Source organism: Quercus lobata, chromosome 8, assembly GCF_001633185.2.
Source record: "Quercus lobata isolate SW786 chromosome 8, ValleyOak3.0 Primary Assembly, whole genome shotgun sequence".
Classification (NCBI taxonomy): Eukaryota; Viridiplantae; Streptophyta; class Magnoliopsida; order Fagales; family Fagaceae; genus Quercus; species Quercus lobata.
In genome coordinates, this window is record NC_044911.1 from 47,463,687 (window position 1) to 47,488,453 (window position 24,767).

The 24,767-nt window shown below is 37.3% G+C and overlaps 2 protein-coding genes and 1 pseudogene across 2 annotated transcripts; 1 reads left to right on the top strand and 2 right to left on the bottom strand.

Annotated features, from left to right (window-relative positions):
• The first annotated feature begins 3,125 nt into the window (after window positions 1-3,125).
• LOC115954875 (protein CURVATURE THYLAKOID 1B, chloroplastic) lies at window positions 3,126-5,265 on the top strand. Its single transcript, XM_031072845.1, has 6 exons — window positions 3,126-3,558; window positions 3,688-3,791; window positions 3,903-3,989; window positions 4,094-4,156; window positions 4,833-4,870; window positions 4,986-5,265. Exons 1-6 carry the CDS (start codon window positions 3,390-3,392, stop codon window positions 5,041-5,043), a joined length of 519 nt encoding a protein of 172 aa, XP_030928705.1. The 5' UTR covers window positions 3,126-3,389; the 3' UTR covers window positions 5,044-5,265.
• Window positions 5,266-6,050: 785 nt separating this feature from the next.
• LOC115956983 (anthranilate N-methyltransferase-like) lies at window positions 6,051-15,656 on the bottom strand. The gene is made up of 5 exons (XM_031075239.1): window positions 15,184-15,656; window positions 13,945-14,078; window positions 12,638-12,948; window positions 6,748-6,812; window positions 6,051-6,536 (listed from the first exon to the last, which is right to left on the bottom strand). The coding sequence occupies exons 1-5, from the start codon at window positions 15,403-15,405 to the stop codon at window positions 6,210-6,212; spliced, it is 1,059 nt and encodes a 352-aa protein (XP_030931099.1). The 5' UTR covers window positions 15,406-15,656; the 3' UTR covers window positions 6,051-6,209.
• Window positions 15,657-18,076: 2,420 nt separating this feature from the next.
• On the bottom strand, window positions 18,077-22,877 carry LOC115956985 (annotated as a pseudogene).
• Between the last annotated feature and the right edge of the window lie 1,890 nt (window positions 22,878-24,767).

Sequence of the window (24,767 nt, forward strand, 5' to 3'; positions counted from 1 at the left end):
ATTTGCAAATTCAATTACAAATTCCCATCCAATTTTGGGGTGATTGTGTTTTAACTGTTGCCTATCTCATTTATAGGCTGCCATTTCCTTTATTGCATGATAAAACTCCTTTTTCACAAACTTCCATATTATGCTCATCTCAAGGTCTTTGGTTGCTTGTGTCTTGCCTCAACCATTGCTCATAGAAGGACCAAGTTCTCTCCAAGAGCAAGAAAATGTGTTTTTCTTGGTTATCCTTACAATGTCAAAGGGTATAAAGTATTTGATCTTGAGTCTCATATTGTTTTTGTCTCCAGGAATGTCATTTTCCATGAAACTATTTTCCCTTTTGTTTCTATTTCTTGTGGTTCTGTCCCTCAGTCTGCTTTACCTTTACCTTGTGTTTCTGTTGTTGATCCTCTTTTTGATAACATCCTTTAGTCCAAACCCTTTTCTTCTGCTGTTCCTCATGATTCAATCATTCAAATTCATCATTCCCTTGATGATGATTTGCTTGATGAGGTACCTGCAGAACCTCCTGAACCTGTTGTTGATCCTGTCCCTCTTAGAAGGTCTTCTAGAGCAGTCAAACAACCTTCTTATTTACAGGCTTATCACTGCAATCAGGTATATTATGTTCTTGATGCCAATCCTTCTCATTCAGGTACTTCCCATCCTCTTTCTTCGCATGTTTCTTATCACCACCTCTCTCCTTCTTACAAGTCTTTCTGTTGTTCAATTTCTTCATTTGTTGACCCTACTTACTATCACCAAGCTACTTCTAATCCCAAATGGCAAGAGGCTATGGCTGTTGAAATAGCTACACTTGAGGCTAATAATACCTAGACATTGACCCCACTGCCTGCTAGTAAGAAACCCATAGGATGTAAATGGGTATACAAGATTAAGTACAAGGCTGATGGTTCAATTAAAAGGTACAAGGCCAGGTTAGTTGCTAAGGGAGTTACATAGAAAGAAGGTGTGGATTACTTTGAAACCTTTTCCCTTATGGCAAAGATTGTTTTTGTCAAAATTCTTCTTGTTGTGGTTGCAATTCAGGGCTGGTTTCTTAGTCAATTAGATGTGAATAATGCCTTTCTTCATGGTGATTTAGATGAAGAGGTGTATATGGCTCTTCCACAAGGGTTTCATAGCTAGGGGGAGGTAGTTTGTAAGCTTAATAAATCCTTATATGGCCTTAAACAAGCTTCTAGGCAATAGTTTGCCAAGTTTTCTGGTACTTTGCTTCAGCTTGGTTTCACTCAATCTAAAGCTGATTATTCCTTATTTACTAGAAGGCAAGGTGATGTTTTCATGGTTCTTTTAGTGTATGTGGATGATGTCTTAATAGCTTGTAATGAAAAAACTGAGATAGACAGGTTCAAGGTTGTGTTAGATGACAAGTTCAAGCTAAAGGATCTAGGTGATTTGAAGTACTTTCTTGGGCTGGAGGTTGCCAGATCAGACAAAGGGATTGCTCTTTGTCAAAGAAAGTACACACTTGAAGTTCTTAATGATACTGGATGTAAGCCAGCTAAGACACCTATGGAACAAAATCTCAGATTAAGTAAGTTGGAGGGAGAAGAGCTCAAAGATCCAAGTAGCTACAAAAGGTTGATAGGCAGGCTATTGTATTTGACAATCACAAGACCAGATATCACTTTTGTTGTCCATAAACTTAGTTAATACATGTCTAGACCAAGAAAACCACACTTGGATGCAGCATATAGAGTCCTGCAATACTTGAAAAGTGAACCAGGAAAGGGTCTTATGTTCTCCTCTAACACAGATTTACACTTGAAGGGGTTTGCAGATGCTGATGGGGTCTCATGCCCTGACACAAGGAGGTCTATGATAGGTTATAATATCTTCATCGGGGACTCTTTGGTGTTTTGGAAGTCAAAGAAGTAGTCTACAATATCAAGATCCTTAGTTGAAACTAAGTACAGAGCCATGGCAGTTGCAACATGTGAGATTGTATGGATTTTATACTTTCTTAAAGACATTGGGGTCAAACATGATAGAGAGGTTTTGTTGTTTTGTGACAGTCAGGTAGCATTGCACATTGGCTCCAATCCAGTCTTCCATGAGAGGACAAAGCATATTGAAATAGACTATCACGTGGTTAGGGACAAAGTTTTGGAAAGGGTTATCAAGCTAAATCATGTTAGGACTCATTGTCAATTAGCAGATATGCTTACCAAAGCATTGAGTTAAAATCAATTTTCTAATCTTGCTTGCAAGATGGGAATGATAAACACACACACACCATCTGCTCTTGAGGGAGAGTATCAGAGTGTAGACAGTAATGAGCACAAGCAAGTAGCAAGAGCGGAGCAATAAGAGCAGTGGAGCTTGATCAGAAGAACAATAGTGCATAAACGACACAAGATAGTTATATACTGTAGATACGGCTTGTAGTTTAGTAGCTGAATTAATTCCTTTAAGTGATGGCACGTGAGAATGTTAGTTATTACTGTAGACAAACGTAAATTTAGTTTTTCTGTTCTGTTAGTAGCATTTAGTTGGTTAGCTTGCTTTACTCATTGTATATAAGGTTTTGTAATCTTTCTTTGCTAATTAATGAAAGCATAGACTTCTTCCATTCATTTTGTGATAACTACTAGCACCAAACACTTGTTGATTATTTTTTGGCCCCCTCTTTTCATTGCCTAATTTTTCTGGTGCAGAACATCTGAAACCAGAGTAGACAATTATCTTGGAGCTATCAACATTTATTAAGATGTTTAATATAGCCGTGGAGTGGGTGGTTGTGATAATCTTATCTGATTCAGCAGCGTGTGGGTTTTTTTTTTTTTTCCTTCAACTAAAAGAGATTTTTTTTGGGCAGGCAGATACAAGGAAGTAATTTTAGCAGAAAAAAATGGTACTAGTGGTAAATGCACAGGAGGCAATTGAAGAGATATTTTGATGTTTGGATATGCAAATTATGTACATAGCATACACAGACATACAGACAGATACATCTATGCAATTTCCAACCTAAGCACTCCCTTTAGATGCAGGAGATATAATTTATTAGCTACAAACCCCATGAGATTATATGTAGAGATATTTTGGTCCTCTAGAGAGAACGAAAACATAATGAAGGATTTTGAAGAACAAAGGTCCAACCTGGAGCCTCCTATCCAATAAAACACCATAAAATACCTTATCCTACAGCCATGTCAGCACACTATCCTGATAAAAAGTAATGAGTGGTTGTCCATCTTCAACTTGGAAGGACAGGGATCTCCACTTTTCATCGCAAATTATCACCTCCCCAAAAACCAAAGTAATAAACCCAGACAAACAAAGAAAGCTTACCTATTAATCCTTTCTCCAAACTCTTCTCTCTCTAGTGGCCTCAGGATCTCTCACAAAGTATAATCTGTAGGGGTTCAGTAATAATGGCCTCAACCTCCTCCACACTCACAATCTCCTCCTCATCCACCCTTGTTGATGTCAAGGCTCCTCGCCAATCAGCTGCTTCATCACCACAGTGTGTGTCACTCCCCACACTGCCCCCTCCTCCTGTGCAGCAATCTCAAAACAAACCTTGGAAGACCACAGCTTATTGTGAGTCCATCACATACACATAACACATACAAGAGCACCCTTCAACTTAAACCTGCTTTATCCATGTTGCTACTAGTGTTTATAGATATGGATGGCCATGATAATAGTTATTTATCTTCCTGGTTTCAGGCCGTAAGCTAGCTCGCAATGTCATGGCCATGGCCACTGGAGAGGCGCCAGCAGAAGTTGCAGTAGCTGAGCTGCCAGAGATTGTGAAGACAGTTCAAGAAGCCGTAAGGATTTGACATTATTATGAATTATCTAATCAATATTGTCTAGTGTTGTAAGAGAATTCGGTAATTGTAGACATGAATTCATGAAAATTGAATCCCTTGGATGCACAGTGGGACAAAGTTGAAGATAAGTATGCAGTGAGTTCACTTGCAGTAGCTGGTGTGGTTGCACTGTGGGGCTCCACTGGGATGATCTCGGTGAGGTTCTCCAATTGCTAGTTAATAAATTATTACTGCATTTGTTAATATAATTTAACATGATTAGTAAGAAGGTTTTTGAGAGATGGGTATTACTTCTCCAGGCAATTGATAGGCTTCCTTTAATTCCTGGTGTTCTTGAGCTTGTGGGTATTGGCTATTCTGGGGTAAGTTGAATTTGCTTTATTGCTTTATTCTTTTACAACTTTTATACAAATATAAAACTGCTAAGAACCTAGGGGGCCGTTTCATTGTCTTCCCTGCTGAACAATTTGAATTGTTCCGAGTATGTGGTTGTCAACATTCATTGACTGTTTGCATCTCAGGAATGAATTCCTGAATGGAAATTAAAATTTTCCTTTGGATCAATTCTAGGAATTTCCTACCAACTATTAGGTGGATGATCCAAGACAATCCTTGTGTTTTAGTTACACAATTACTATCTTAGCCAAATAATCTAGGTTCCTCTTGATAATCAATTTCTATGACTCGGATGAAGTCTAATGCAAATAACAGCATGCAAAATTTTACACCCTTGATCCCCCAATCTCATGGACTAAAATTTATTTGATCAAAGACATATTGATAAAATCATACTTGTCACAAAAGTTTAAACTATTATGAAATTGATCATTTTAATCATTATTCTAAGTTGTTTTGATTCTAAGTTAAATTATTATTAGTCTTAAAAACTTAAGCTATTAAAAAGTGATAAAATAAATTATATAACCGTTATTCTAAGGGACATTCTTAGAAGAAATTCATTTTCTGGAGTGCTTAATTTGGAATTTTTGTGCTTTTGTCTATTTCTTATGCATCCATCTTCATTGTCTTTCTTTGCAGTGGTTTGCATACAAGAACCTGGTTTTCAAACCAGACAGGTTAGTGTCAAATTGGACCCTACCATCAAAAACTTAGTTCCAATTTTCATGATAACTACCATCATTTTGAAGAATTGTTTTGTAAAATTTTTTCACCATGCGTCATAAATTTCAGGGAAGCTTTGTTAGAGAAGATAAAAGTTACATACAAGGATATAATTGGGAGCAGCTAGAGGAACTCAATACGGAATGCTGCTGAGATTAGGTGGACCTCTGGTTTTTGAAGCAAATATCTTGCAGCATTGTCATGAAAATGTAACCAGAGTTCGTTTTCTTGGCATAAGCTTCTAACCCATTTAATATGTACTCCATCTTGACGATATATGAAACCATTATATTTTATTTCCCCTTTACCTTTAGCACCAATTAAATCCCATAATCGCCATTTTCTGTTACTTTGGAAGAGCTAGAAGAACTTCACTGACTACAAATATAGTATAAATCTAGCATATAATTTGCTTGCTTGGAAATTTAAGCTTTAGAAATAATTCACTTGATTTTGAGGAAGCAAGGGAGGCATTTGATTAATAACAAATTTGAGTAAGATATTCAGCACAATTACTTGCAATAGCTAATAGGAAGTGAAAAAATCTGAAGGGTATGAAAAGACATCCACAAACAAAGAATTTGCGTTTCGAGCCACATAAAATTAGTGGGTTGGAACCACTTTTCCAATGGTAAGTGTAGACTAGGATTAGAGTCACCATGAGGAGCAGCGACACCACATGAATGTTGAGATAATTTTTAGCATCTAGGGAATTCTTATACTGCAGTCTGAAACTGGAAAACAGGGTTGTGAATTCTAAGCAAATAAAATTTACCACTCAGGGTTTCATGGCAGAAAACACAAGGATTATACGTATAAAAGAGAGAGTTCACCAATCACAGTGGAGCTATAAACAGCTCTTCATGATAGCAAGCTCATTAATCTTGATTTTCACGAATTTTCAAACTGACTTACCAAAACAAAGGGATTTAAACCCAAAAAGAGCTTGAAACAAAGCTTATAAACATTCAAACCTTTACACATATTTCTCAAGAAGAATGATTCCCTTTGGTCCCAAAATTTGACTCTGACCATATATCAAACACTTCCAAACAGGTGCACTTCAACAGTGATAATTGACTCACTTATCAGATATATAGTAAATTAGCAATTACCAAATCCAGAACAAAATCCTAGAGCAATGAAAAATAGGAAGCTAATTCCATTCTCATAGAATGAGTGACAAACATCCCATATTGAGATAATAATATCATCAGAAACAGATCCTTAAGTCTCAGTGATTAGGCAAAATTTTCATTTCGACTGTCAGCTCCTACAAAAGATGTGTTCAACCTACACCACAATTGATACGGAATTCAAACCCTTCTTGTAGAACTCCATCACATGCGAATTACAGAAATAGCAAGGAAGAGCAAAACTCATAAAACCAGATCCAAATGCCAATGAATCAAATTCATGTTGCTTCCGCTCCTTTCCTCCCGGTTTTTGAGTCATCAAAAGCATATCAAGTAGGGATTTGCTCCTTGCAAAAGTGGAAATCTCTGGATAAATTGGAAGAATTTGCTCCACAACAATCACCTTTCCATCATTTGGAAGAGAATTGTAGCAGTTCTCCAACAATTTCAAGCAGCGATCGTCACTCCAATCATGAAGTATCCCCTACATAACATCAACAATCTCATAATTTTTCATTCAGGAAAAAAAAAAAAATGCATAACTTTTTACTGAATTTCAAAAATGGATTATTTACTGACACAGCATATAATGTTTACGTCATCAGTACAAGTACTAAATTTCAAAAAAATAAAAAAGCATAAGACCAAAGAAAATCAGGAAAGAATACCCAACATACTCAAAAGTCAAAACTCACCATCAAAAGTATGGCATCTCCTTTTGGAATGCTTTCAAACATATCTCCAGCTACATGTTTCACACCTGCAAGATAAATTAACTCACCCTTTAATCGAGGCACTCAATGAACTAATCACTGAAGACCATCTAGGACACTCAGCCACACATTAACGACCACAAATGATAGATGAAGACCATCTAGGCTCCTAAACACTCAGTTATACATTAACAACCACAAATAACAGATTAATTGGAATTACTCTCTCTCTCTCTCTCATGCAGTTTTGGAAAGATGTGGCACAAAGAAATTGATAATATGAAGGTTGCAGAGAGTATCAAGATCAAGGCAAACACCTGGAGCAGAAGAAGACAGGCTCAACGTGTATAGCAGAAGTTGAAGAAATGATCTCAGAAGCTCTTGTCGTTTAAATAGCTGTATACATATACGACTTGTAGTTTAGTTTTATTTTTTCTTTCATTAGTTGTTACACGTGTGAAGGTTAGTTACTTACACGTGAGAGAAGTTGTTAGTTTGTTATTCTGTTTCTGTTAGCTTAGATCAGAGCTTATGCTCTGTTTCCGTTTCTAGCTGATCTGGGTGATGTATATAAGGACAGATAGTAAGTTAATCAATATAATTTAGTTTTTCCCAATTCTTTCTTTTCTCATATGGTATCAGAGCTCCTAGAAAGCTTAAAATTCTAGGGTTTTACAGTTTTGGGAATTTCTATTTCATCGTTCACCATTGTTGCTCTTCTCAAGCTTCTTCAAGCTTCCTTGAAATCTTCTCAAGCTTCTTCAAGCTTTCTTGAAATCTTCTCAAGTTTTTTTCGCTTGATGGCTGATACAACAGCTAATATTTCTACCACTCCATCTTCATCTTCTTCGCAAGACTCGTATAATCTCAATGATCCTCTGTTCTTGCATCCAGGAGAAAATCCAGGGGCTGTTCTCACTTCTCAGCCTCTGATTGGAGAAGAAAATATTCTGCTTGGGCAAGATCAGTGAGAAAGTCTTTGATTGGTAAAAATAAGCTTGGTTTTATAGATGGTTCTATAACCATTTCTTCTCCACTCGTGAATTCACCAACAACTGTTCAAGCATGGATTCGTGCTGACAATATAGTTGGTACTTGGATCATCAACTCAGTGTCACCAAAACTTCAGGGTAGTATCATTTACAGAGATACTACTTTTGAGATTTGGACTGAGCTTCGAGACACATTCAGTCAAGGAAATGGAACCAAGGTTTTCAACATCCAGAAGCAAATTGCTGAGTTCCATCAGGGAGAACAATCACTCACTGATTATTTCACTCAGCTTAAGGTCTTGTGGGATCAACTTCAGAATCTTAGTCCATTTCCTCAATGCACCTGTGGCAAATGCGTGTGCAATGTCAATCAGAGGTTGAAGGACCTTCAAATCAAAGAAGCAACAATGAAGTTCCTCATGGGAGTCAATGATATGTTTTCTCAAGTGAGAACACAAATTTTGCTCATGGATCCACTGCCTTCTGTTAATAAGGCTCATTCTTTGTTTATCCAAGAGGAAATGCAAAGATCAGCTACTAATCATGTTAGAGTTGAATCTACGGTTTTGGCTGTCAAGAGTTCAAGCACAAATCAAAAAGGAAAAGAAAGACCATTGTGCACTCACTGTGGAAAGTTGGGACACACTGTGGAAAAGTGTTATAAGCTCCATGGTTTTCCACCTGGCTACAAATTCAAGAATAGGAATATGATGGCTCATCAAGTTTCAGCTGCTGCAAATCAGTTCCAGGGTCATAATCAGTTCCAAGGCCATCACTTGGCTTCTAATACCGATCATAATCCTATTACAAATCAGTTTCTAGGGCATTACATGGCTCCAAATTCTGAATATAATCATTTTGTCACTGCTCAAGCACCTTCATTTACTCCTGATCAGTATCACCAGCTTCTGTCATTGATTGGAGCTCATCAAACTTCAACAGTTCAAGAGCCTCACAAAGTTAATGCTGTTTCATTGCCATCCAATACAGTTGCAGGTACTGTTTCTTGTCCACCACATTCAGTATTTTCTGCTAAGGTTGTGAATAGAAAGGCATTTGGTGCTGAAACTTGGGTTATAGACACTGGTGCTACAGATCACATAGTCTGTTCAATGCATTTATTCACTTCTTTTACTGCAATTTCACATTCTGTGGTTGAATTACCCAATGGAGAGGCTGCACTTGTGACTCATGTTGGTACAATTAAGCTTTCCTCTCATATCACCTTAACAAATGTCCTTTGTGTGCCTTCTTTTTCCTTTAACTTGATATCTGTCAGTGCCTTGACTCAATCTCAACCCTTTTGTCTTGTATTTCTGTCCAATTATTGTTTTATACAGGCCCTTACCTGTTGGAACACGATTGGAATGGGCAGAATGCATGATGGACTCTACCTGTTACAAGCCTCTAGCCTTTCTCAAGCTTCCAAGTCTCTTGATGATTTTCTTCTCAAGAATAAGTCTAGCTCTTTCACTGCTTTTTCATCTTCTGTTTCTCATGCCAGCTTGTATTCTCTATGGCATTCTAGGCTAGGACATCCATCTGATATGAAAGTTCATGCTTTAAGTCATGTTTTTCCTTTCTTGCAAAATTGTTGTACCAAAGACTGCATTGTATGCCCTTTGGCAAAGCAAAAGAGACTACCCTTTCCTTTTGACAATAAAAGAGCTATTCATTCATTTGATCTTGTTCACATGGATGTTTGGGGGCCATTTTCCATTCCTACTACTGCTGGACATAAATACTTTCTTACAATTGTAGATGATGCATCAAGAGCCACTTGGGTTTTTCTCATGAAAGTTAAATTTGAAGTTAGGCCCTTAATTGTCTCATTCTACAAAATGGTCCATACTCAGTTTAAAACCCCTATCAAATCCATTAGAACTGATAATGCTTTAGAGTTTAACATGCTTGATTTTTACACTTCTAATGGCATTATCCATCAGCAAAGCTGTGTTTACACTCCACAACAGAATTCAGTTGTGGAGAGGAAACATCAGCATATTCTTGCAACAGCTAGAGCCTTGCAAATTCAATCCAACATTCCTCTTGTTTTCTGGGGTGATTGCATCCTCACAGCTGTCTATTTGATAAATAGACTTCCTACTCCTTTTCTGCATAACAAGTCTCCTTATGAGATGCTTTTCAATCAAATCCCCTCTTACTCTCACCTCAGAACCTTTGGCTGCCTTTGTTTTGCTACTAATGTCAATCCACATAAACACAAGTTCAGTCCTAGAGCTAGGAAGTCAGTTTTCTTAGGATATCCTTTCAACATTAAGGGTTACAGGCTGCTTGACCTTCAATCTCATTCTATTTTCATCTCTAGGGATGTCATCTTTCATGAAAAGGTGTTCCCTTTTACTTCACACAGTCCTCTTCCTTCATCTGCCTTCATTCCTTTACCTAATATTCCTTTCATTCCTCATGCCTTGCTTGATCCTATATCACCTGTCCATGATGATTCTTTTGTTCAGATTCATCATGATCTTGACACAGATGATCAATTCTTTCCTGATATTTCTGATCCTGTTGCTCCTGATGTTTCTGATCATGCTGTTTCTGCTACTCCAGCTATGCTTACTGATGTTCCTAGAAGGTCTTGTAGAGTGCCTAAACCTCCTTCTTACCTTAAGGCCTATCACTGCAACCAAGTTTCTTCAACCATCATCTCCAATCAGTCTCAGTCAGGCACTTCCCATCCCCTTTCTTCTTATCTTTCTTATGATACTCTATCTCCTACCTACAAATCCTTCTGTTGCTCAATTTGTACCAACACAGAACCTAAGTCCTTTTCACAGGCTGTAGCTGATCCTAAGTGGCAAGATGCCATGGATGCTGAGATTGCTGCATTGGAAGCCAATAATACTTGGACTGTCACCCCTTTGCCTCATGATAAACATCCCATAGGTTGCAAATGGGTTTACAGAATTAAGTATAGGGCTGATGGGGCTATTGAAAGATACAAAGCAAGATTAGTTGCAAAGGGGTTTACTCAAAAAGAGGGTTTAGATTACCTTGAGACTTTCAGTCCTGTTGCCAAAATGGTTTCAGTGAAGGTTGTGCTTGCAGTGGCTGCTGTGAAAGGCTGGTTTCTTAGCCAACTTGATGTGAATAATGCCTTTCTTCATGGTGACTTGCATGAAGAAGTCTACATGGCTCTTCCACCTGGTTTTCACAGCAAGGGGGAGCATGGAGAACAGCTTGTATGTAGATTGAATAAGTCACTTTATGGACTTAAGCAGGCCTCCAGACAGTGGTTTTCTAAGTTCTCAAACACATTGATTCACCTTGGGTTTACTCAATCTAAGGCTGACTACTCACTCTTCACTAGGCAACAAGGAAGTTCATTCATTGTCTTGTTAGTATATGTTGATGACATTCTCATAGCAAGCAATGATAAGGGGCAAGTTGATCAATTTAAGGTGATATTGAATCAGAAATTTCAGTTAAAGGATTTAGGTGCATTGAGATATTTCCTTGGTTTGGAAGTAGCAAGGACAGAAAAAGGCATTTCCCTATGTCAAAGGAAGTATGCCCTTGAGATTTTGGAGGATGCAGGGCTTCTTGGATGCAAACCTGTGAAAATTCCTATGGATCCAAGCTTGAAACTCAGCAAGCATGAAGGTTTATTGCTTGATGATCCAGGGCAGTATAGAAGGCTGGTGGGAAGGTTGTTGTACCTAAGCATCACTAGACCTGACCTCACCTTTACAGTCCACAAATTGAGCCAATTTATGGCTAAACCAAGAAAACCACACCTTGAGGCAGCACTTAAAGTTTTGCAGTACTTGAAGAATGAACCGGGTAAAGGAATCTTTTTCTCAGCAAACTCAGAGTTGCATGTAAAAGTTTTCACGGATTCTGACTGGGCTTCATGTCCAGATACCAGAAGATCTGTTACTGGATATTGTATATTCCTTGGAGACTCATTGGTTTCTTGGAAATCAAAGAAACAATCCACTGTTTCCAGATCATCAGCAGAGGCAGAATATCGGGCTATGGCTGTTTCAACTTGTGAAGTAGTGTGGATTCTTTATCTGCTTAAGGATCTTCAAATTAATCACAGCAAAGAAGCTCTGTTGTTCTGTGACAGTCAGGCAGCACTCCACATAGATTCTAATCCTGTTTTCCATGAACGAACGAAACACATAGAAATTGATTGCCATGTTGTAAGGAATAAAGTGTTGGAGAAAGTTATCAAACTCATTCATGTTAGAACTCAATCCCAATTGGCAGATTTGCTCACTAAGGCTTTGAGTCATAAGCAATTGTCAGAACTTTTATCCAAGATGGGACTTATCAACATTTATCAACCCACAGTCCATCTTGAGGGGGCGTATCAAGATCAAGGCAAACACCTGGAGCAGAAGAAGACAGGCTCAACGTGTATAGCAGAAGTTGAAGAAATGATCTCAGAAGCTCTTGTCGTTTAAATAGCTGTATACATATACGACTTGTAGTTTAGTTCTATTTTTTCTTTCATTAGTTGTTACACATGTGAAGGTTAGTTACTTACACGTGAGAGAAGTTGTTAGTCTGTTATTCTGTTTCTGTTAGCTTAGATCAGAGCTTATGCTCTGTTTCCGTTTCTAGCTGATCTGGGTGATGTATATAAGGACAGATAGTAAGTTAATCAATATAATTTAGTTTTTCCCAATTCTTTCTTTTCTCATAGAGAGTACAGCAGCAGAGACCAGGTGAACCTGCATCTAAATCCACTCAAGTGATGAAATATAAGATGCAATGTATCACCAACCATTTTGTTGATCATTTCATTCTTATAAGCCAATAAGCTCATCAAATTGAAAATCACCTTCAATGAACAATTAACTCCACAATACTATTTAAAGAAGTTACATAATGGGGAGACATCATACCAGGATAGGGTGGGGCATGTTGTATAACATGAGGCAAGTCAAAATTAATGCCCTTTATATTGGGGAATTTGGAATTGATTAAGCTAAGAGCCACTCCAATGCCACCACCAACAACAACCAGCTGCTTGAGGTTCTGAAAACCTTTGTAGGACTCGAGCATCTTCTTAACAAGTATGGTAGTGTGGTTGAACATTCCTGTGTTGAAAACTTGACTGAACCTGCCGTCCCTGCCAGCGTACTCATAGGCATGAGTTCCATGGACCCTGTTAAAGGGAAGTCCACCTTCAAGAACGGCATTCTTCAGTTGAGACCTAACATCCATTCAATTTAGCAATAAAGTTAGCCACCATTATAAACTTCTTAAAAAAACTGGGAATGACTTCTCATATAGGGTTAGAATGAGGCATCCAGGTATCCCTTTGAGCTGGGCGTTAGACAACCAGATTATGACCAATTGACCATTTGCATAACTTTCCCAACATGCCAAACAATCGGCCACAACTACATCTGCTCACAGGTAACAATGATGATAATAACAACAATGAAAATAAATCTAAGTACCCAAGTGACTTGTAGTCAGATGGTACCTGAGCCTCCCGTCTACCCTGTTGCAGGTCGACCCGCCTCCCCAAAAATCAAAGTAATAATAATTTACCAAAAAAAAAAAAAAAATCATAATAATAAATCTAAGTATTGATTTAACAACACTTTGGCTTGTAGCTCAACTAGCTCATGTGTTTCTGCTTCTCAAAAAAAAAAAAAAAAAGCTCATGTGTTTCTAGATATTAAATTTCTCGTATATTTTGTTTATATATATTTATATAAACAAAATAGAAATAAAAAATAACACTTTGTCCGTATGCATATTTGTCATTGTCGTTATCATTCCACAGTTTCTACAATACTGTTGATGCAAAAATGCTCCAACAAATACAAATATTTATTGAAAGTTCAAATACTTAACAAACATGACCAGCGGTGGGGTCGATTAAAGAAAGATTTGGGTGGCAAAAATAACATAAATAATTGATAAATCAACAAGCTATATCAAAAAGAAGTCCGCCCTAGTCAAAGCAGCAGTAAGCTTTGATGATTTGGTTCATAGGTTTTCCTCTCCTTTATTACTGTGGATTCAAGAAAAATCTCAAAGAAACTCTCATACTATGGACATGAAGATTGCAAAGCAAAACTAACTAAAACGAATGTACAAATAAAAGGGATACTTATGATTAAAGAAAAGATGGGATTTTTATATGATTAAAGAAAAAGAAAGAAAGAAAGAAATGAGGAGTGGAGTAATGACTGACCAACTATCCATGTAAACCTTGTCATGAAGCAAGGTCATCAATGGTGCCAAGGAAACCCCATCTTGGTTACAACGCGCAAAGTACTTGGACACGCTATTCAGGCAGTAGTTTCTGTGAAAAGGAAGCCTTCTAATATTATTATAAGGTTGAATTTAATCAACCATGTGTTGGCTTTATTCCGTGACAAATTTGCTTGTAATACAACACTTAGAAACCCTGTATTTAGGTGGGAATCATGTAAGGGTAGTGTGTGAGAGAGTGTGAAGAAATGCTCAAGACTGTGCAGTGAAATAAGGACTCGCGGCTGGATCTCACGGATGACTCGTGGCTGCAAGCCGTCAGAAACAGCACACTTGCAGAGCATGTAGGAGAGCTGAACAGTCATGCCAGCTGGAGCACTACAGGACAAAAATCCAGACTGGTCACTCAGTTAGCTCGCGGCTTGAACTCGCGACTCAGTCAAGTCGCGAGGTCAAGTCACCAGCCAGCCCTATTTTGGAAAAATTGACTCTTTGCATTTCATTCTCACACCAGTATAAATACCCCTCATTCCCACAAAATATGTGTGGCTATTCAGAAAGAAAAACCCTAAGAGAGGTTTCTTCAAAACACCCACCCAATTAGAGAGAGCTACTCATTCTTAGAGAGAAATCTTTGTAGTCTCTTCTCATTTCCTCTCTCATTGTCATACCTATTGAGAGGAGATTTCTATCCAAACACTACCCACACCCATTTAGAGTGTTGAGTGTTTTTAGAGATTTGGGAAGCATTGGAAGATGCCAAGGATGGCGAATGTTATGGATTATAGCGGAATCCGGTAAGCTAAAAAAGAAAAAGGTTCGGTGCAACCTCGTTGGAGCAAGAAGATTGGAGGGCTTAGGTACATCGGGTAGATTAGGCTTGGAGGGTCTATTACTGTTCATGTATCCCAACTACATTTTCTAGTGGATTATTGACCGCTTGGAGGGCGGCGGAGAGGTTTTACGCCGAGGGCTTCGGTTTCCTCTTCGATAACACATCGCGTGTTGTCCTTGTGTTTGCATCTCTCTTCCCTTTATCTTTGCCCTTTATTTTCTGCTGTGAATGTGATTTATAATTGGCTTAGAATGATTTCCAATTCTGTTTATAGCTTATGTTCATTTTCTGCACACTTGTTGTTTGTCATAAAGCTTGAATTGGTTATTTTGTATTTGGGGGTCTAAACGTTCAAGGGTGTTTTTACACATATTTGAACTTTCAATTATCATCCATAGAGACACCAAGCACGCAGTGTTGAACCAATAGGCTACAGATGCGGTCAATCATGGCCGGTGCGTTTGGGTTTGTAGTGGGCATTTGGGTCACGATCTGCTCAGCGGAGAGAGTAGCATCTGGACCCGCATTTCCCAAGATGTCAAAGACACCAAGCTCCATGGCTGCGTGCATGGTCATGGGTAGGACTGACCCGTACACCAGTTCCATGGCCTGAGAGAATGCTTCTTCTTCCTATCTTTCTTTTTGTAGTCTTGGTTGGCCATGGTTGTTGTTGGGGTTTGTCTTGAAGGTGAAGAAGCCATTTTTGCTTGCTTTTGGTTTGGCTTCTGCTGTTTGTGCTTCTTGTCCATTGGTTTTTACTCTTCTTTTTTTTTGCTTTTGGTGAGAAAAAAGACCTAATATTTTGTGTCAGAAAAAGTCTAAAGGCTGTCAAAGATCTCATTATCATTTGAGTAGCCTTGCACAACAAGGTATATGCCTTTTTTCAAATCAACGGAAAAAATGGGTGAGTGTGTGTACATGGACTGTTACTTGATCAAGATAAGTAGATAGAGCTTATTTCTAAGTATTTAAGGCTTGTTTTGAGAGTTCATACAGAAATAGAACGAAATTATCATAAAAGAATAAAAAAATTCAATTCATACCTTTATATTTTTTACATTAAAACTTATTCTTTATCCATCAAAAAAGAAAGAATATTATAAAATTATTTTTTTCATTCATCTCTATTCAATTCTATGTTTTATTGCTTTTCTTCCTCTCAAACTAGGAAATAGTGATTTATCTTGCAATACACTTTCGTTTTCCTATGCATCATTTGCTGCCAGACCCTGCTTGCTAGCTTGCTTACTTTCCAATGTAAACAATTTGTATATGAAAATAACATGAAAAAAGAAAAAAGAAGAAGGTGGTTTAAGCTAGATAAAGTCTAAGAGGATGTAAAATATCTGTAGTGACCCAAAAAGGGGGGTCTTGCATTCCATGGAATCTCACATTGCCTAGGGAAGCACATGAGAATGTGTTTATAAGGAATGACTTCCCTTCAATGTGTAGAGGCCTTTTCCCCAGCGCAACCTGGGGGAGAACAAAACCATGAGGGATATGGGCCCCAAAGTGGACAATATCTACACAATTGGGGTGGGGTCGTTATAGATGGTATCAGAACCATGCCCTAGCTAGAAGTGTGGGCCCCACACGCGAGGACGCGTGTGCCTGTAAGGGGGGTGGATTGTAGTGACCCAAAAATGGGGGTTTTGCATTCCATGGAATCCCACATCGCCTAGGGAAGCACATGAGAATGTGTTTATAAGGAATGACCTCCCTTCAATGTGTAGAGGCCTTTTCCCTAGTGCAACTTGGGGGAGAACAAAACCATGAGAGGTATGGGCTCCAAAGTGGACAATATCTACACAGTTGGGGTGGGGTTGTTATAATATCTACTCATCATTTAAGTTGCCTTGCACAACAAGGTGTCCTTTTATTTATTTATATTTCTGAAATAAGATTTTTTTTTTTTGAAAACTTTTTAAAATAAGATTTTAGAAAATTTGTGGGTTCTAGTTAGTTTAACTAGTAAAGTCTCTGATGGTTGAATAAGAGATTTGAAGTTCAATCTCCGCTTATATCAAAAACTGATTGGTGTCTTGGTTTAATGATAAAGAGCTATTATCAAGAACAGATGCCATAGGTTAAAACTCTCTAAAAAAAAAGATTTTAGAAACTTTTATTGATAAAGATTAAAGAATACTATAAGATAATCAAGATGCTATTGCTTGCAGCCATAAAATGTGGAGGTAAATCCTCCTTTAAGCAAACTTGAAGGAATCCTTTTATCCTATATCAATGGGAGATTGAGTGAGTGGAGAGAATGGAGGAGAAACTACAGGAAAAATTGAAGATAATGTCATTTTTAAATTTTAAGCATGTTCAGATATTCGACCAAGTTTAGATGCCTCCTTTTTTTTAAAGTTAAAATATTAATAATAAATAAATAAATAAATAAAATTTTAATTAGAGTTGTCACTCTTCCGACTTATATACTTGTATTCCAATTTCTTTGCAATGAACCCTAGAAAAAAAATTCTGCCTCCAAGTAGCTGTATCAGTTCCTATTAAAAAAAAAACGTGGCTGTATCATTCATCCAGAGAATGTGAAGTACGCCGGGCACATGGATTTTATCAATGGGTCAAATAATGTCTTTTTTTTTTTTTTTGAGGAAAAAATAATATGTTTATTTACTGTACGTTTGGATTGCACTGAAAACAGGGGACTTGCGTGTTTGTGTTTTTTTGTGTGGGTCTCGTGCATTGTTCACAGGACTTGTAAGTACGGATTTAAGCAATTTTTTTTTTTTTTTTTTTTTAAACTGGGTGTCACTGCACTATTCACACATTTAAAAATTATTTTGCTATAGTATTTTCAGTTTTCAACAATAAACGGTATTCCAAACAGACCCTTAGATGCTCAATGGTAGGGCTAATGAAGTAACTTCTTTTTATGTTTGGCTTAGAGAATCCAGAAGAAGATCCAACTTCAATGAGCCAGATTAAAATGTAATGGAGTCATATGAAGATAGTGATATATGTTTCTAAGCATCTTCATTAGCCAAGAAATGAGGACTTTTCCCAAAAAATGGGACTTACGTTTATGTTAAAGCTCATCATAATATGTGGAATAAGCTCTTCCATGAGAAGTACAACATTGATCTTTCATGCCTTTGGCAGGTTCAAATTTAGGCATTTCTAAATGATGGGCTTTCATTTTACGACATAACTTGAATTTAGAAATTTAGGGGCAATTTTATTTTGCCAGCATCTTTATTTTAAGGTTCAGAGAATTGAATGATGCCCATGCATTTTTTAATACTACAAGCCAGCCTTACTTAAAAAACTCCATAACACAAACATTACAGATAAAACATTCATATCTAATGCCGCTAAATCCAACTTTCGTTGCCAAGGCCATGAATTCTTGTTGGGTCCTTTCCTTCCCTGCTGGGGTTTGAGTCATCATAATCAAATCCATTTGAGAGGTACTCTTTGTAGAACTGCTAATCTTTGGCGTAATTGGAAGAACTGCCTCGACGACTATTACCTTTCCATCATGTGGAGTAGCATTGTAGCAGTTTTTCAACAGCTTTAGGCAATGTTCATCATCCCAATCATGAAGTATATATACTACAAAATTAACCAATTATGATATTATTTGTCTTGAATTCTTTTTTTCTTCTTCTTTTTTGCGCGAAATTTTTAATTTTAAAGGGCATTACTGTCACACAAAAACAAATTCAAAGAAATCGCCCATAATTATATATATAAAATTGATTATAATGCTAATAAAGCAAGATTATATGTCATAAATTAATCCCTATCCCAACTGATAGTGGCTATTGAGTTCTTGTAACTTTGTTCCCCTTCTACTAAGAATGCCACTGCCACATCAATTGGACGTGATATAATTTATTTATTAATGTTGAGGGTGACAAAACTTTTTAAATACTTGATTATTTCACTGAGTGTGTGTACTGTGTACTCTCCACCCCACACACACTACATAATTATAGAGAGAAATTCCTCGAGAGTAACTAGAAGATGCTGACTAGAGGTTTTAAATCCAAGATCTCATGGATCTTATGGAACTTTAAGAACGGCTAGACCAATCCAATGAAGTTTTTGGATGAAGTCTAATTGAGAGTTTAAGACAATCTGATGGAAATAAAAGCATTTCCTGTATCACATTTAGATTTAAAACCATGGCTTTAGGTTAATCAAAACAAAATACTTACAAATTAAATCTAAAACTTTCCTTCATAAAAATGTTGTACCCTTTAGGAATGCTTTCAAACATATCTCCTCCCACATATTCCACACTTGCAACATAAGTTTTTTTTTTTTTTTACACCTCTCTTTATCTACACAAATTGTGTATTTATAAACCCTAAGCGATCCAAGCCCTTAAAATTATGTTATTAGCATTATTTTTCCATGAAAATTGTATATTCATCAAATTTCAAACTAGTGAAATAAGAAAATGCCTTGATACGACAACATTATGAAAAAAAAAAAGAGACTTATAAATTTAAATAATACCGGGATAAGGTGGGGCATGTTGTATAACATGATGCAAGTCAAAATTAATGCCTTTGATGTGGGGGTATTTGGAAGTGATGAGGTTTAGATTGACTCCTAGGCTACCGCCAACATCAACAAGTTGCCTAAGTTGCTCAAATCCTTTGTAAGACTTAATAATATGCTTAATAACAATATTAGTGTGGTTGAGCATCACTGTTTTAAAAATCTAATTGAACCTGGGGTCCAAAGAGAGATACTCAAAGACGGAAAAAACTTAGGTGCTCTAGGAGCAATGCTCCCTCCTCTCACATGAGGGGTGGGCCCCATGCGTGGGTCCCACCATGGGGCCCACCCCATATGTGAGAGGAAGGAGCATTGCTCCTAGAGCATGTAAGAATTACCCCTCGAATACATGCATGCCATAGACCCTGTTGAATGGAATTCCTCCCTCAAGAATTTAGTCTTTCAGTTGGGACCTCACTACAAAAAAATTGTCCTATTGCAGTGTTTTTTTACCGGCACTTTTGAAAACTGCCGTAATAGAGGAGCTTGTAGTAGCGCTTTTTGAAATTGCTGGTATAGGAAATTCTATTACGGCAGCTCAAAACTGGCACTTTATTAATTGCTGCAATAGGAGGCCTATAGTGGCATTTCCAAAAATGATGGTATTGGAAGCCCTATTGCAGCGTTTTATAACCGCCACTGTAGGTTAGGTTTCGCAACTTATAAATTAATTTATTTGAGGTATTAGCTGAATAAATTTGGGTTAACTGTAGTATATTAATTATTCATTTTTTTAATGATAAAAAAAATTCTTTACATACCACTCATGCATGTATCTTAAATGTTACTAAATGTGATGGGCTACTAAAGTAGTACTCGACTAGCATTTCATAACAAATTCACTTGCAGGCAGTGCCAAAGTTGTCATGTAATGAGCAAGGTAAATAAAAAAAAAAAAAAAAAGGAAAGAAAGGCAACACAAAGAAAACCTTGTCATGAGGCAAGGCAATCATGGGGGCCAATGACACACCATCTTCATTGCGCACAAAGTGTTTAGACACAGGAGAAAGAGTGTAGAGTCTCTGGAAAGAACCAAACTCATTGGCAACCACAGAGTGGCTGGCCATCATTTTGGGTATGCGGTCTAGCATCATGGCAACGTCGGGGTTGTTGGTGGGCATTTGTGCTACAATGATCTGTGAAGGGGAGAGGCCATTACATATTCTTTAAATTGAATTGGCTCTCTTTTGTTCACAAACTGGAAATTTCGTTAGTGGATTTATAGACATTGAGAATGTTCTGGCCAATATATCTTTTTTGACTCCATATTTAGGGTTACGGTTAATATTGTTTCCTTGGCAACATTAACTTTTTGGTATATATCATTAACTCACTAACAGAAATGCCTACATGTCAAAAAGGTTCACAACTGCACAATTGACACACTTGAGGCTCAAGGACATGTTTAGTTATTCTTCAAAATGAGGAATAATTATTTCTCTTTAAAATGGTTGTGATAGTTATTCCTTAGTAGGTGCAATAATTTCTAAAATTAATATATTTTCAAATAAACAAACTTTCTATATATACGTAACAATTATAAAAATAAAAAATCATAAAAAATAACTCATCTCTCTCTCTCTCTTAAATTTAAAAAAGGAGTAATGCTACAGGCACAAACTATTTTACAATATTTTTATAAGCTGTTGATATGGCTTTAGTATTTTCCAAATAATTATTGGTAAGTAAAATGTGAAGATAGTTATGGAGCTCATATTAGAATTAATAAGAATTTGTCACATCAATAATTTGTAAAAATGTTATAAAATAGTTTGTACTTGTAGCATTACTCTTTAAAAAATATTATTTTTAAGGAAATATAATTGTATGAGTAAGATATTTCCTAAAATAAATCTTAAATTTTATTCTAATGTTACAACTCACAATCAAATTTATGAATAAGTTTAGTTATTATATTACAACACATTTTTATTCTCAGTAATAAAGATTACAATTCCTATTATAATATTTATTCAGTGTATCAAACGTGCCCTAAGTTAATAATAGAGACTAGACCAAATTGATTGTAAGTTGAAAATAACAAAAATCAAATTAACTATTACCAAAATATAGGAATTAAATTAACAAAACACCTAGATATATGAACCAAAATGATATTTTGGCCATGACTGTATCAGTAGCAAACGACAACTATAATTACTATGGACCGAGGGTGGCAATTACGTGGAGATAATTAGATATTGCTCATAAACAAACAATCGTGTTGAAACTCCTAGTTATGAAGATAAGTCAATCACTGCCATATTTGGTGGAGTAAGTTTACTACCACAACAATCACCACAACTTTTGTTACAACTTGTTTATATAACGAGTTGTAAGTGGTGAAAAAAAATAGTGGATCTATGTGGGTCTAAAATTCCACTACTTAAAGCAATCACAGTAGTGGTGCTATTTTTTTAAATTATTTAGCACCACAAAAATCCACTTATTTTTTTATCTACTTACTTTACAAAACATCCAGCATTAGTGGATCTATTTTAACTTTCAATACAATAAAATAATATAAACAGTACAATAAAATAATATATCTACTACATTATTTTATTAATTTCTTTCTTTCTCTCTATCTCTGCACCGTGCCTCTCTCCACTCTCCACTCTCACTTCTCACTTCTCTCTTCTCTCTCACTTCTCTATCTTCTTTTCCCAGCAAGTCTCGTCGCCATTCTCTCCTTCCCACCCATCACCATCTTGAAACCTTCCTCATCGGAGACGAACTCGTCAAAGCTCTTGAGGATCCTGTCGTGAATGAGGGCCTCTTAGGCTGCTGAGAACACTGGCATTCTCCGATTGAGGTTACGGGTTTGTGGGTTGTGCTGTGGGTTTGTGATCTTTCTCTCTACTCTAACCAATCTACCTTGGGTTTGTGATTTGTGATGTGGGTTTGTGTTTTGTGGTGGTTGTGGATTGTTTTTGTTTATAGTGGAGGTGATGTGGTGTGGATTACTCACCGGATCATTGGGTTAATTCGATAGCGTGGGGTAGGGGAGTTGGGTTGGTGAGGAGTGGAGGAGTGGAGTGAGTTAATGCGATGAATGTGGTTGACTGCGGAGCGTGGGTCGACAGTGATGGTTGATTGAAGCATGGGTCAACGGTGATGGCTAATTGAAGTGTGGGTTGGCGGCGATGGGTTTGTGGCAGCGGAGCTCGTGTAGATCGGCGTGGAGGAAGAGAGAAGTAGATGGAGAGAGAGACACGAAGAAAAAATATTAAAATAATCAAAAGCAGTGTAAACACACAAATAAATTTTTTTTTACAAATAATTTTTTTTTAAACCTTTCAGCTACGATGCACAACCAAAAATAACTGTGCACTGTAATTGTGAAGTCAAAAAATATAGATTTGGCTCCACTATTGTAGGGCATTTTTTTTTTTTTTTTGAGAAAGAAACTGAAAAATTTTATTAATGAAATTCAACTACATCCAATTGTAAAATCGAAACAATATGTGATGGGACATCTTCCATCCATACTTGAAAATCTGGTATGCATAATACATTTTTAGCCAGACTATGAGCAACCCCATTGTCGTTTCTCTTAATGTGAGAATACAACAATCTTACAAAATTGTTAGCAAACATTTTCACATCTTCTAACAGCAAACCCATTGGTGATAAGCTATGCTGACTTCAAAGCTTGAGTCAGTCCAAGAGAATCACCTTTAAGGATAGTACTACAAAATCCCAACTCAAATGTAAATGACAATGCATTGAGGGCTGCCAGCGCCTCAATCACTTCAGCCTTGTATGCTTGAGGGATTTTTTGTGAGAAAGAAGCCAAAATAGCTCCATTACTCTCCCATATTCCCACTCCAATACTGGACATCTTTGCTTCATCTATGAGGTGTCCAATGGCTGCTAGGGATACGTCCTCACACAACAGAGAATCAATAGTGCGCTTTGAGTCACCTTCGAGAACAATGGCTGATAGACCATGCACTTGAGTGAACTTAAGTTCTTCCTTGGCTGCAAAAGCCTCCATTGCATCAATAGAAAAGGGCAGAGAAATACTATCTGCCATGGATGCAATAACCCTGCCGTGCTCATCCCTTATAATTACCCTAACACCTGCCTTCTGCTCCTCTCTAAAAATAGCTTTGTCTAAGTTAACCTTGAACATGTGATTGACTGGAGGAGTCCACCCCATGTGTTGATGAGCAAGGCTGCCACGATCTGGAGGTTTTGGAGGAATTAAACGTACATAAGATGCTTGTGCAGACCAAGCATCTTGCAGAACCCGTAGGATTGGGAATGGTTTGTCACTAGTCCGAAGAGTGTTCTTGCGAAGCCAGATCGTCCATGTTCTGACATTGGTTGGCTGCTCTTCAATCTATGCCGTTGTTTGTGATGATTGAATTAAAACCCTAGGGTTCTGTGATACTGTGACTTGGGTTGACACTTGTAGGGTTTTTTCATTTGAAATTACTCTACATTGAAAGGTGGCTAGCTTAACGGATGAATCCTTAATTCCAGGAAACTCGGTATTTGATTCCGCATTAAATTCCTCCAAACTCCCCTTATCACTACCAGACCTTATCACTTCGGGCTCTTTAATGCCGTGTTTCATGCTCTTCAAATTTGTCCCCAATAATTCAGAATTAATACCCTCCAACTGTGCCAATGATTCTGTATCATTATTGTATTTCAACGCTTGCGTATTGGACGGATTAGCTGTATCTTCACCATGAGTAACATTTGTAACGTATGCAGTAATGTCTTCCCCACCAAAATCGATATCCATATTTGGAATGACCCTTGTCTGAGATTCACAGTCTCTGCCGTCCTCCGCCTCCTTAGGGTGGCAGAAAGTAACAAGATCGTACATAGTGTGAAGGTCCAAGGGAAGGAAGGGGAGAAGAGAAAAAATCCCTAGTGTAAGACCTATCAGAAACTGTTTCCCAAACCCCCCCACAAAGGAAAGACCACTAGCTCTATGGATAACAGTGTTACCCTAAGAGAAAAGGAGAAGAAAAAGAGAAGGAGAAAACCTAACGCACTCTTAAGACGGAAACAACAAAACAAACTCTCCTTCAGAAAGAAGGGACAAACACTTCTATTGTACAATGGAAGACCCGGCTTCCAAAGAGGCAGAGAGATAGAGGCCATAGCCTTCCAGAACTTTTCTCACATAACAAGAGAGAGTTCAGTTTGTTAACTTTTGCACTATAGTTGATTCATCATTTCATGAAACTATGTTAATGCTTCAAGTTAGGAACAGAGTTTCCATCGAAGTTTACTAGCTAACTATTATTGTAGGCTCAGGGCATATTTTGGTGTTTGGTGGTGCTAAAAATAGTAATATAGCTATTTAGCATTATTGCTGTGGATGCTCTTATAAATTGCCACGTGCAAATTATGACATGGCAAAGTTTATGAAAATGGACTTATGGCCTGTTTGGGTCCTTTAGATTTAGATT